The sequence below is a fragment of the Parasteatoda tepidariorum genome, chromosome X1, assembly GCF_043381705.1.
Source record: "Parasteatoda tepidariorum isolate YZ-2023 chromosome X1, CAS_Ptep_4.0, whole genome shotgun sequence".
Lineage (NCBI taxonomy): Eukaryota > Metazoa > Arthropoda > Arachnida > Araneae > Theridiidae > Parasteatoda > Parasteatoda tepidariorum.
The window spans coordinates 18,956,594-18,969,975 of NC_092214.1; the positions used below are offsets into that span (position 1 = coordinate 18,956,594).

General features: G+C 27.1%; 1 protein-coding gene across 2 annotated transcripts in view; it reads left to right on the forward strand.

The window, feature by feature from the left end:
• Positions 1-2,818: 2,818 nt before the first annotated feature.
• The window catches only part of LOC107443981 (BTB/POZ domain-containing protein 10), a 92,393-nt gene continuing 81,829 nt past the window's right edge, over positions 2,819-13,382 (forward strand). Inside the window, exons 1-2 of one of the 2 annotated variants that reach the window (XM_071187947.1) lie at positions 2,819-3,499; positions 8,684-8,811. In XM_071187947.1, coding sequence (XP_071044048.1) covers positions 8,690-8,811 — 122 coding nt within the window. In that variant the 5' untranslated portion in view covers positions 2,819-3,499; positions 8,684-8,689. The remainder of the gene's footprint in view (positions 3,500-8,683; positions 8,812-13,382) is intronic. The other variant, XM_016058018.4, reaches the window with a different exon arrangement.

The window sequence follows — 13,382 nt, forward strand, 5'->3', positions numbered from 1 at the left end:
GAGAAAACAACATTGAATTCAGCAATATTTTATACTAACATAGAGAAGCATTACATGTGGGAATCAATACAACATTAGGAATGAAATTATTCATGTTTGTTCTTGTTTTCAGAACTTCAGGAATTCCGGGAAAAACGGATCAATATTGAACTTATTTACATTTTATTACACACTCAATGGATGGTTGACCGTGTAAAACTTAACGCAGATGTCGCTGGTGGTAAAATTTTACCGTAAGACCTCCGAGATACTATTTCCGACTGAATTTTACGCATAAGCTTGAAAAAACGAGTCATCCAATATAACGCTTTGTTTCAATTTAACTTTCATCGAAAGAAACAACAAATGAGATCGGAAGACTTCGCAAACTTGCTATGACGCTATAGCGTCATTTCAAGAATATAACCCAATATCATACCATATCAATATCATACCCAAAATATAACAAACGGCGCTATTATACACAAATATAGCCAAATAAGGGATAACACTCAATACATGGTAAATCTTAAACTTTATTTATGCTGGGATATTAATTTTGTTAAATTTTTTTTAGGGTCACGACCTGTTAGAATTTATAAATTACAGAAAACTCTTGTGAATTTGTAAAATTACGCGTAGTAACTTTAAACACAAATAATAATAATAATAATAAAACTTCCTAGAATATGAAGCCTGTTCACACCCAGGGCGAATAGAAGGGCTAGTTCACTCCGCTCTTAGAGCTGAAGCTACGATTTACCTCCTCCGTGTCCACAGATCTCGGAGATCGCAAGCAAAGATATTATGATAATTTTGCATCTTTCTCTTTGTAAAAATAAGTTGGACTTTTTCTGGTTATTAGCTTTCAAACTTTACGTAATTAACACATTATTTCCGTTCATAAACATAGTTCAAAAAAACTTTCTTGGCCATTATATTAAAAAAAAATAACATTTTAAACTTATAAAAATGTTTTAATAGTTGACGAAAATGACACCATAAATATTTTATTTTAAAAAGTTCAGTTTTAACTTTAATTATTAAGAAAAATGAAAGCATATATCGACACTTTTTTATCTACATATTCTTTTATAACGATAAGTTAAGTTAAATTTAGAATCCCTGATTTTAAAATATGTCGTTAATAGCAATTTGTTCATACTTAATCATTAGGAAACATCAACCTTAAACGCTAATTACTGAAACAAAATAATAATTTAGGTTCATAATGACATTAGAAATTTTACAATTGTTTATAGACATTTAAATTTACGATGATATAATTTATAGATATTTAAATTGAAGAGAATATAATTTTTAAAAAAAATCATAAATATTTAGAATAACTACATTAAAAAATATGTTATGAAATTAGGAGAATTTCAACTATATACTATATATTTTATTTATACTTTTTACTTACATTTTAATTTTCTTTGACTTTATCTATTTTTTAATTCTTTTCACCTGCCTTTCTTTATGAAGTAACGAGGCGGTTTCTATTTAGATAATGAATTTTTATAAAAGTTCTTTACGACAGAATAAACGTATTGCTGTTTTATATTAACTGTGTCATTTCGGAATCCATTCTTTACATAGTTGTTCATTTACTTTAGGGAACACGCGAAAAATTATACTTTTTCCTTTTGTTTTTATATCAGAATTTTTGCAAGTTGCAATCGCGCAAACTGGCATTTCGATAATAGTTTTAAATTCTTGTAAATTCACTGCAAAAACTGAGGAAAGTCATTATAGAAAATAACAAATGTCTTAGAATATCTCGCAAAAAGAAATGATCCAATATTAGTTAGAGCTAGTAAGGCCAAACGCTCCGTTCTTGAAGTAAAAGTGTGAGCTTTGCGCCAAAGTGACGTCACTAGAGAAAATCGGAGGATTGGCGCGGTGAGAGCTACTTCAAGGGAGTGAACCAGCCCTTCTATTCTCTTTAGCCCTGGTTCACACCTCGCCTCGTAAATATAACATAAGCCGAGAGATGATCCGGAAGTTTTCTAAATTTTTTCCGGTTTTAGGACGCTTGTTATGGATGGTGTTATCAATATAAATGTAAACAATAACAGTCTCGAGCTCAATACCTGCTCTAAGTTTGCACCTGCTTACCCCAGCTTATTCTGCGAGACGATATTTTCCAACGGATAATTTTGTTTTCAATAAAAAAAAGTAAATTAGATAATTTCTGAGCTCAAATCTGCTGTATTTCATAAGATATTAATGTTATTAAATAATTCTGGTGAGTTTGAAGTGAAAATTTGCTTTAGTTATGTATAGTATTGTTAAAGAGGGTGATATGGTTGTTAGAATTTAAATAACTCGCTTTTTTGGCAGTCCTGATTTGGCCTCTCTCCATTTGTTTATTACTGTTTGTTCTTGTGGCAAGCGGTGCACCTTCTTACGTTAGTGTTAGCACCTTTAACATTGTAAACACAAGTAATAAGTAATCAAATACCACGTTTGCAAAAATCTTAAAAACAATGATTACGTTGTGAGCTAAATGGCTTTAAAATACACCGGAAACAATAACTCGGAAATATAGGCGGTATGGAGCTTGCAGCGTTCCCTAGTGTAGAAAACACCATCCATTGTAAAAATAGCATCATTGGTATTTGATTGCAATAAAAAGAAATTCTACAAAGATTTAGTAAGTTTTTCTCGATTTTACACTATTTTTTTCTCCTAAAATAACTAATGAAAAACTCGCGGCATTAGAAACAGTGGTGAGACGAAATTTAAAACATGCTTCTCTATGACCAATCAGAGATTTCATTGTCCTTGAGTAGAAGCTGGTTGCTGGTGGAATCTGTTAATCTGTATCATCAGAAGGCGAGTAAACACGATCTAAGTACTACTTTGATCAAGGTAGGCGCGCGCATTCAAATTGCATCATAAAAGTAAATAAAACAAAATTGGCAGCTGCGAAATGGTAGGGAAAAGGGAAAATGCAAAGGGGAAAATAAGATATGCACTGTTGTTGAGAGTATGATATATCAAATGAATAATCTCGGTCACAAAGATTTTAGGCTGAACGATTTTGTCTGAATCTCGGCTGCCAAGACAGTCCCTATTTTTTGTCTCTCTTTAGATTTTGAAAAATGGCAGCCGTGTAAGATTGAACTTGATTCGATGTTAATGGTTTCGGAGTCAAAACTTCAGTCGTGTTTGTTGTGGTTTTGAATGCTTGTTTGTAGATTAATTACGGACATTGTCATTCTTCTAAATTTTCTTATAATTCTAAAAATTTACTAAGATATGTTCATATCAATATTAGCTTTTCTTACTACTTTTTGGGAAATGTCAGTGAACTAGATGAAAATTTTATTTCTATTTTCAAAATTAATAAAGGTACAATTTTTAAGTTACTTATAATAATAAATAAATAAAATAAACCTGTGTTTATTGCAAATTATTCAACTATGTTGTGCAGCTAATTTATGAAATTTGGTAATATGTAATTCTTCCAAATTTTTTCGATATTCTAATCATTTGTTTACATTTTGTTTACGTAAGTATGGTGAATTCCAAATTTTTAACATTTCGTTGAATGTATTTTTCAGTTTTAAACTTATACTCTATATCATATAATTAAGCTTTTCGGTAAAAATTTTCTTTAATTAGGTATTGTTTATCAAGAAAACTTCCAGCCATTACTTTGTTTGTTATTTTTAAAATTTTTATGGACGTTTATAAATTGTGCTAGTTTGTATTTGATAAATATTTCATTTTCCAGGGCCCAACTATAGTGAACTTCAGTCAAGGACCTGAATTTTGGTTTAGTGACCCCAAATTCACAAAACCAAAATTCAGGTCCTTGTTTTGGTGATTTTTTAATTTTCAAAGTCAAAAGCTATCTATTAAAAAGTCACTCTTTTTAAAGAAAATTACAATATGTCAGAAAAACCTGTTCTAGTTTTTTGAATATTACCGATTTCTGCAATTAAGAAATTTTTAAATTATAATTCTTGAATAGAATTCAATAGTATTTTAGAAAATAGGTAAAGTAATCTTATTCTATTTATATTATTCTAATAAATGCATAGATTTTTACTCATTAAAGTGACGAATAATAAATCAAATTAACCATGTTTTACAAAATGTAGAAGGGGTTGATTTTAGAATAGCTATATGTGCCATGTTGGCGAAGAATGTTTCTTCGCCAGTGGTAATGAATAACTTTACTTGGTTGTTCTCTTAACTACTCATAGATACTATATCATTATCTCAACATCAAACCCAATGTATACAACACAGTATTTATTTTCACTTTCAAAATTTGGAAATAAAATATTGCTTTTGTGTAACAGAAGTACATTTAAAAGTATTTTGATACATCATATTTACTACCTTTTGTATTTATCAGTTTTATTTAATTTTTATTAGAATATCTACATTTATTTGTACGTAATTGGGATTAATTATTTTCTAATTTTTTTATTCTTTCTTAAGAACGATTAAGAAAAATAGTAGTGTATGTTATTAATAATCGTTGTGTATTATTTTTAGCAATCAGATTGATTAAGGAATGTGTATACAATTCCTTGATTTATACTTGCCCGGTATATCCCATAGTATTTTTATGAGGTTAAATGCCATTGTTCTCTGTATTTTCTATACTGTTGTTTTTCCTAATGTACCATAATCAATTATTAATTATAGTCGTAACAAGCTAATTAAAGGGAAATTTAAGTTTGTTAAAAGTTTTTATTTTATCAAATAATGTCAAATGTATATTTATTTTACTGTCAACTCAGTAATTTTTTTTTTGTGACCTGTATTATGGATATTGTTTTCTACACTAGGATGCACTACAAGCTCTTTCCCACCAAACTTCTGGGTTACTCTTTCCCATATATTTAAGTCATTTGGCTCAAAATGCTATCATTGTGTTTGAGACTCCCTTAAATACTTCTTGTACATGTATATTTGTTACTCGATTTATTGTTTGTGTTTAAAAAAAGAATCGTTATTTGAAGACATGTCATTTCAAGACGTATGAATCGTTATGTGAGAAAAAAAAACGATTCGTTATAAAACCCTTCTTACCTTTTCAACAGTATAGCAACTTCAAAATTTAAACCAAAATGATAATTTGTAAAATGAACCTAATCTCGCTGCTTGAAGAACATGCTAATTCAAACGTATTATGGTGCACAGCTTGCAACAAGAGCAAACAGTAATAAACAAGTAAAAAGAGGCCAAATCAGGACTGCCAAAAAAGGGAATTCTTTCTAAATCTAGCAACCATGTCACCTTCCGTTAACAATACATCTGTAAATAACTAAAACAAATTCTGACTTCAAACACCAGAATTACTTAATATCATTAATATATTATGAAATACAACAGATTTGAGCGCGGGTATTATATAATTTTTTTTATTGAAACAAAATTACTCGTTTGAAAACATTGCTTTGCAAAATAAACCCTAGTAAGCAGCTGCATACTTTCTAACTGGAAGTGGAGCAGGTCAAGAACTCAAGATAGTTTTTGTTTACACTAATATTGAAAACACCATCCATATACTTTTACAAGATATTTAATGAAATCATCAGATAAACTCAAATCTATTAAATCTAATGAGCATGACATTTTAGGAACAGAATTATTCTTAGTATTAAATGACAGCAAAAAATTTGTGCATAGTTTATTAGTTAAATTTCAAAATGCAAACTTGTTCGCAATAAAATGTCTGAGTTTAAATTACTTTTTTAATCCAAATAACAAATAAGAGTGATGTTCAAGTTGAGCTGTAAATAACATTTATAAAGCTGTCAATGGCATTTGTAAAGCTTTACCTTAAGTAACAAGCAATGTGTTGGGATAAGGGCTAGCATTTGACTTAGCAATCTACATTCTTGTTATCGCAGAAAGTTTTGGTGACTATATTTTCTCCGGTAATTAATGAATGAAAGATATAAATTAGACTGTTTCAAAAAATTTATTATTTTAAATTATAAAAATATAAATTGACTCATCTCAAGATCAATTGCATGGTCACATGGTGTAAGATAAGATGTAAGATTATTTCATGGCAGAGCATTTTATAGTGCTAAGAGTTTTGATTTGTATTAGCTTTTTCTTTCAATAATTTGATTTGATTTCTAGTTTTTTTTAATCTTTTTTGTAACATTTAACACATTGTTTAGCGGTGACGAGTTATCTCTTTTTTTTTTTATGCCCAAACGTTTTTGGCAGATAGCGAGTTAACTCATCATTTGTACTTGCAACATTGAGTTATCACTAAACAATATTTTGCATGAAATCACTAATTAGAATGTTTTTACTTTACTTAAATATCTAATTATAAAATAATAACTGATGACTTGACAAGCTTCTATGTTTATATACCTGTCCTGCATAATGTTAATATATTTATAGTGTTATCAGAGCCGGATTATACCTTTCGTAGGCCCTAGGCATAGCCGTTTTTGGACCCTCCCCTCCTTCTCCCACTCTTCCCCTCTTTTCAAAATATATGCTAAAATTTTCTTGCATATTTTTTTTTACATTTTTATTAATATGGATTTTAATTTACAAATTTGTTTATCGAACTTTATCTGCAATACCGAACTTTATCTGCAATGTATCTTCACAATTTTGTGCAAAATACACTTGTTGTTTTTAAAGCTAAATTATTCTTGTCAACAAATTTTTTTCTCCCAAGTTTTTTGTAGGCCCCTGAATTTCGTAGGCCCTAGGCACATGCCTAGTGTGCCTATAGGTTAATCCGGCCCTGAGTGTTATAGATTGTAATATATTTATTTTTATAAAAAGAATAAAATAAACTAGATTCATTGCTTTTTTATTCTAGAACTGTAATAACTCGTTGTCAATTGGATATAGAAATATACTTCTTAAATTAATTAATTTAATATTTTTAAATGATAAAAAAGTTACAGTATAGTTAATTATCTTCTATCCAATTGAATACTAAATTCACTTCATCAATTGAAAAATTATAGTTTTTTTTTGAAATTCTATAGATTTATTTACTTCTGAACCATATTTTCGCATAAATTAGTTATTCAAATATGTTGAGTAGAGTTTTATTTTGTTAAAATGCAAGAGTTTATTTTATTGATTAGTAATTTGTTCTGAATTGTTGGTATATATGATGCAAGAATACAATAATATGTATTACTGTATTAAATTATTCAAAAGATTATTCACTATTTACTAAAAAGTCAAAACCATCTACTAAATGAACACGTATTTCTTAGTAGGAAAATTAAATTTTCTTTTGCTTTGATCAACCCTTTCATTAATTAAAATTAATTTCTACACATTTATCATATAATCATCTATTTATCATAATATTAGGACTTTTAGTAAACAGATCATAGTTATAAAACCTGCAGATCATAGTTGTAAAACAAAAATATTAAAACTACTAATTTTCAGCACCATAAAGGAGAAAATTGTTCCTTAAATTAACAAAAACTGGAAGAACAGTTAAGAAAAAACATTTCAAGAAAGAAATTTCTGTAGAAGAAAAGATGAGGGGATTGACTAAACTTTCCTACAGTATATTTAAACAATTTTGAATTCTTCAGTTATGAAATCAGTTATCTAATATTCTGACAAATCTGAAATAATTCCTTGCTATTACACAAATACTTTTTTTTTTGTTACTTTTACCGAAAATAAAAAAAGAGCCTTTCTATCTTATGTTTTCTTTTTCGCGAATTTAGAATGTTCTTTCTGTCACTATAGAAAAATTTACTGTTACATGTTAAAATTATTACTTAAGAAAATTAAATGTCGAAAAATATACACACTTTTATGCTCATAAGATAAGAGATTAAAATTAGTTTTTATTTTAATGTCATCCAATTTTATTTAATTACAAATGCACCTAAAATGATGTGCAAAAAATTGTTTAATATCATAGACAAAAACTTTAAAAAAAATTCATTTGTTACTGATTTTTTTAAAAAAAAAAAAAGAACAGGCTTTTTTAAAATAAAAGGTACGCAAGATTAACTTACGCCAAAAGAGGGAAATCATTAAATAATATTTAATAGTAATTTTATGCTTTATTTAATGCAATGATTATTAAAATGTTGCATGTTATCAATTAATATTAATGATCTAATTCATAGTATGAGTCATTTTCAGTTGCTACCAAATTAAGAAATTAAATAAAATGCACAATTAAAGAACTTTGCTTAACAAAATTATGGAAAATTGTTCTGCTTAGATATGTTCTCATTTTAGATCCAACTTGTTTCATTTTCTGTTTCGACCTTTTAAAAGAAAATTAAAAGGGTTTTCATTAGAAAATTTAAATTGTTTAAATTCCTTTTTCATATTTCTTGAATAAAATTATATTTAATTATTTTTATTATGCAATAAATATAAAATAGTAAAAAATTTACTTTTACTGCAACTTATAAATTTGTTTTTTTAAAGTAATTTAATTTTTTAATGTAGAAACTAATGAACTAAAGCAGAATTAATTAGAATCACAAATTGCTATTTTTTGTTGAAAGAAAATTTTAAATTAGTTAACACAATCTGGGCTATGTTTTAAGCGAAATTTGTGTTAGGCACACTATAACTGCTTCCAGTTATATTGTACTAACCAGCAACAATTATAAGTTTTATAACTTTATTTTTTTTAGCTTTAAAGCTTATAAACCATTAAATTCAGTGATTATTAAAAACCATTTTCTTTTATTTAACATAGTTTAGTATGTCTGGAAGAAAAGATAGAATTTCTGCTTCAAGTAATTCATATGAAAATAGTAGTAGTGATGCTGAAGAATCTGAAAATGTGGATGAACGATGTGGTCGAGTGTGTAAAGGAAGTAGTGGGTAAGTTATATGATACTTAACAATTATTTTTAATCCCAAATTTTTCTGTGTCCAATAAAATTTTAATCTTGAAGTTCAATTTTTCACTGTTTTCAACTATAGCTTAATTTCTTTTACCACACTTGATAAAGTATTTGTGAAAGAAATTTCTAAAATTATTGTGGCAAAATTGTCATTTTAGTTGCATTGAAGAAAAATATTAATCTAAAGAGCATTTTGGGTTTAGGAGATCAGCATGCAATTTTATTATCTGTTTACAGTTGGTGGTATATAATGGCAGCACTGTGATTAGTGTAGGCCAGGAGCAATATTTGATCACAACCGCCATAAATGGAACTATTCATGTCTGGGTCAGAAGAAAGTATAATTTTTCCATTAGTACCAAAGTACCATAACTTTTAGTTAACTATTGTGTCAGTTTACATTTTTTGTATTGTATGTGGCTAACTGGGTAAGCATCAATGACCTAGTTAATTATTTAGCTGAAACAACTTATTTGAAATTTTCTTTATTATTATTTGAAGTTTATGAATTTAAATTATAATTTGCTTTGTATGTAATTATTGGGTTTAGAATAAAAATAATTTGCCGTGCCTGACCCTGATAATACAGTAGATGAAATTGAGATGTTTAAGCATTTTACTTTTCTGAAAATTTATAGAAGCACTGTTTTGCTTTAACCTGTAAATTGGGCCTTTTTTTATCTAATGCCCAAATAAAGAGGCAAAGTGTAAAAACCTGCTACTTGCTCTTTTTTTTTTTTTTTTTTTTTTTTTTTTTTTTTTTTTTTTTTTTTTTTTTTTTTTNTTTTTTTTTTTTTTTTTTTTTTTTTTTGGAAAAGAAAAGGATCTGAATATCTGGTCAAGGTTTTATTCAATATGAACTAACTTTTACAATTTTAATTAGCTTTATTTAAAGTTTCTAAAAAAAAATCCTATTTAATATGCTTTGTTGTGCAGTTTCTGATCACATTTTCTTCATTTACTACTTGTTGTATATAGGAATAGTTAGCTCAAATATGAAAAAATATGAGATTTTACTTCATTATATAAAATTGCCTACATTCAAGCTATTGTTTTTGAATATGTAATTCTGTAGATAATGTTTTATGAAGCTGCTCAACTTGCCAAACCTGGGTATACTCTGTAGTTAAGAGGGCAAAGCCATCATCGGAATAACTGGCTCATTAGGGATTTCTCATACAATCTTGTTCACTGCACACCCATTCTACAATTTTTAAGTTTTGAATTTTAAATAAAAAATCTTAAACAACTAGGGTCAAATTGGGTAATTACTTCCATGGGATATTGTGACCACTGCCGAATTTAAAATACTCATCGAGGGTAGGATTTCAAAAGATCACTTTATCAAGTTTTGTGTATATATTTTGCTTATGAAGCCTTTAATAGCTCTTAGATAAAAATATTGAATCAATATTTAAATAATTCCAAAAGACTATTTAAATCTTAAAAAACATTTTTGGCATATGCTGATTCAAAGTGATTTCAAACATTCAAATAAAATGTTTGTGGTAAGTGCAAATCTGTTTATAACTAAACCCATGATGTTTTTTCTTCCACTTTTGAACACTTTCTGTTCATATTAAAATTTATTGCTGAAAGGTATGTGGTCAAAATTACCTCCCTTTTTTACCAAATCGTAATCGTGGCCATATTTCATGCTAACTCAAAACAGAGAAAAAGCACTGGTTTAAGTGTCCCTTTTTTCAACAGACATAGAAAAGTTCAAAATTGGTCATAATTACCCCAACTGACTCCAGTATTTAAAAAAAGATAAATTACAGTTTATTTAAAAAATACTTTGAGTTCTTATTTAAATTATGCTAAAAAGTTAGTTGTTGAGTACACTAATTTATTGAACTTCTAAACATAATAGTTAGGTGTATTTTTTGACATAAATACCTTCTACAAGCCTAGTGGAAAATGGTGACATACAGCTTTAAGTTAAGCTGCAAATTTGACTGAAATCACCTATTTTTGGTGAAAATGTGCTAGAATTTTAAAGTTTGAAAGATTACTGTGGAGTTGCACTGTAACTTTGAAAATGCAGCCGGAAACTCAATTTTAAGGTTAAAATTGGACTAACTTCAATTACAACCGTACTATTATAAGCTATATATAATTGTCAAATAGATTAGAACTTTTTATAGTTGAAAAATTAAATTTTTATTAGAAAGAAATTAAAAAATTTCATTGTTCAACTTTTTTGTTAACGATAGTTGTAAACAATTATTACTACACTCAATTCACCATATTACATAAGAATATTTTTTGTTTGATGTCACTCAGAAATGAATCAATTTAAGTATAAATGTTATTTATAATTTAAGAACTAGGGACAATATAATAATAAGCCACATTTTCAAATTGTTATGGATAGCATTTTTGTTGAAAAACTCCTTGATTTCCTTGTAAACAAAAAATGGCCACCTCTATAAACCCTTATAAGGCATAGGCTAGTGGTCATATGCTAATATTGTAGACAATGATTGTAATTGTGGAAATTTGAAAATTTCCTCTTTGTGGAATCGGTGCTAAAGAACAGGTAAAAACGTCACACTTGGAGATAAAGGGGCGTATCATTGTATTGCCCCAAAGCTGTTTCAGTTCAAGACTCATGAAGTTTCCAGAAAAAAAAACTGTTAAATGCTTTTTATGTCCAGGCCTTACATCAAAACTTGTATTTTTGATTTTTTTTTAAAAAATAAAACCCTAGGGAGTCCAGCTTTTCTTTCTTGCAAATTAATGAATAAATTAAACTGAATTTTATTCAAACATTGCTTTGTACACTGTTTAAAAAATAAAAAAATCAATCTTTGATAATCTTAATACTATTATGTACTTCATTAAAGAAATGCTTTGAAAAATTTTTTTTTTTCGAATTTCAGATGCATCTGAAGTTTTAATATTTTATTCTAAGTGATGAATTTATGTCTAATAAAACTGTCTTTAGAATAAGTGTTTTGAATTGAACACAGGGTGTTTATCGTTTTTAAAAAAAATTGTTATTTTTGACTTTAGGTGCTTTTTACTTGGTATTTGTAAAAAGAGCTTAACTTTCTTTTTTAATTTCTAACTTTTTAAAATTCCAAGATAGTAAAGTTTTAAATTTTTTCATTCGTTATCAACTACAATTTTCTACAAAATTAAAAAAAGTTTTTTTTTCTTGCACATGTGCAGTATGAAAAATTAATTAAAATGCTCATATCTTGTTAATATTTTAACAAACTTTTTTCAAATTTTAATTGTTGATAATTAAAAATTTTCTTAATTTTATAGAATAATTTTTAGGTTATAGCAAAAACCTAATAAAAAAAAATTCGCTCTTATACGAGTGTCCCGACATCCATAAATATTTAAGCTAGGTTTACGAAATTTTATGCAATTATTGCATCTAATAACCAAAGTAAATCGAGACAAGTTAGTTACAAGTTTATTGCTATATTTTCTGACATTAGAAATAGGATTTATATTGATCTTAATACTTTAAGATCAATATTAAATCCTATATTATTACTATTCATTGTATATTATAGGTAATAACTGTGAATAATATTATCAATCTAAATATTGATATTAGTGGACAGTTACAGAATCTCTTAAAATTTTTTGTCAATAAATACGCTTTGGAAATTCTCTCCTAAATCCCGAAATCTGTTTCCAAAATCTGAATCCCAAAATTCCCAAAGTGTTTTATTTATTTAATTAAACATTTAAATTGCCCAAAAAGGTCTTCTTAGAGATTTTCTTTTAAAGTAAATATTTACTAATGCAGTTTATTTTACCTTTTTTACTATGTATTAGATATTTAAATATGCATTATCGTTCATATCTATTCTCAATATTATTTTTTGGGTAAATAGGAATTTCGCTATAGTTAGAAACTATTTTTATTTTTACATTTATAAATTTTAATTCCTCTTTCTGAAATATAGTATTTACAAAATATCCATTTTGGCAGTTGTTTTACATTAAACTTTTAGTAGATATTTATTATTTTTTATTATATTATTTTAGAATGGTCGAAAATATTTTGAATTGTATACAATTAATCATGGTCGAAAATATTTTGTATACAATTTTTTGCATCATTTAAGGAATGTAATTTTACATGGCAAAATACAAACTTTGAGAGAATTCTGTCGAATAGTTCATGAGAATTGAATTTCAAGAAAGTTAGATACTTAAAATTCGATTTCTCAAGAACTATTATGCCGATTTTGCTCAAATTTTGTATTTTGCTATGTAAAATTACATTCTTTAAAATGATGTAAAAATTGTAAACCTTATAATTAAAAAATTTTCGACTAATATTAAATAAAATAAAAAATAAATATTTACTAAAAGTAATTTTTTGCATGGAATTATCTTTGGCTAAACGAATTTTATAATTGTCTATAGAAATGTTTAAATTTGCTTAAAAATTTCTTGAGATATAAAAAAATACGCAAAAAGTAAAATTAACATGAAGGAGTCCAAACTTTGGAGCGCTTTCCTGACCAAACTGTTGAAACCATATTTCCCAGATTGTAGCTACCCCCTATATTTTAG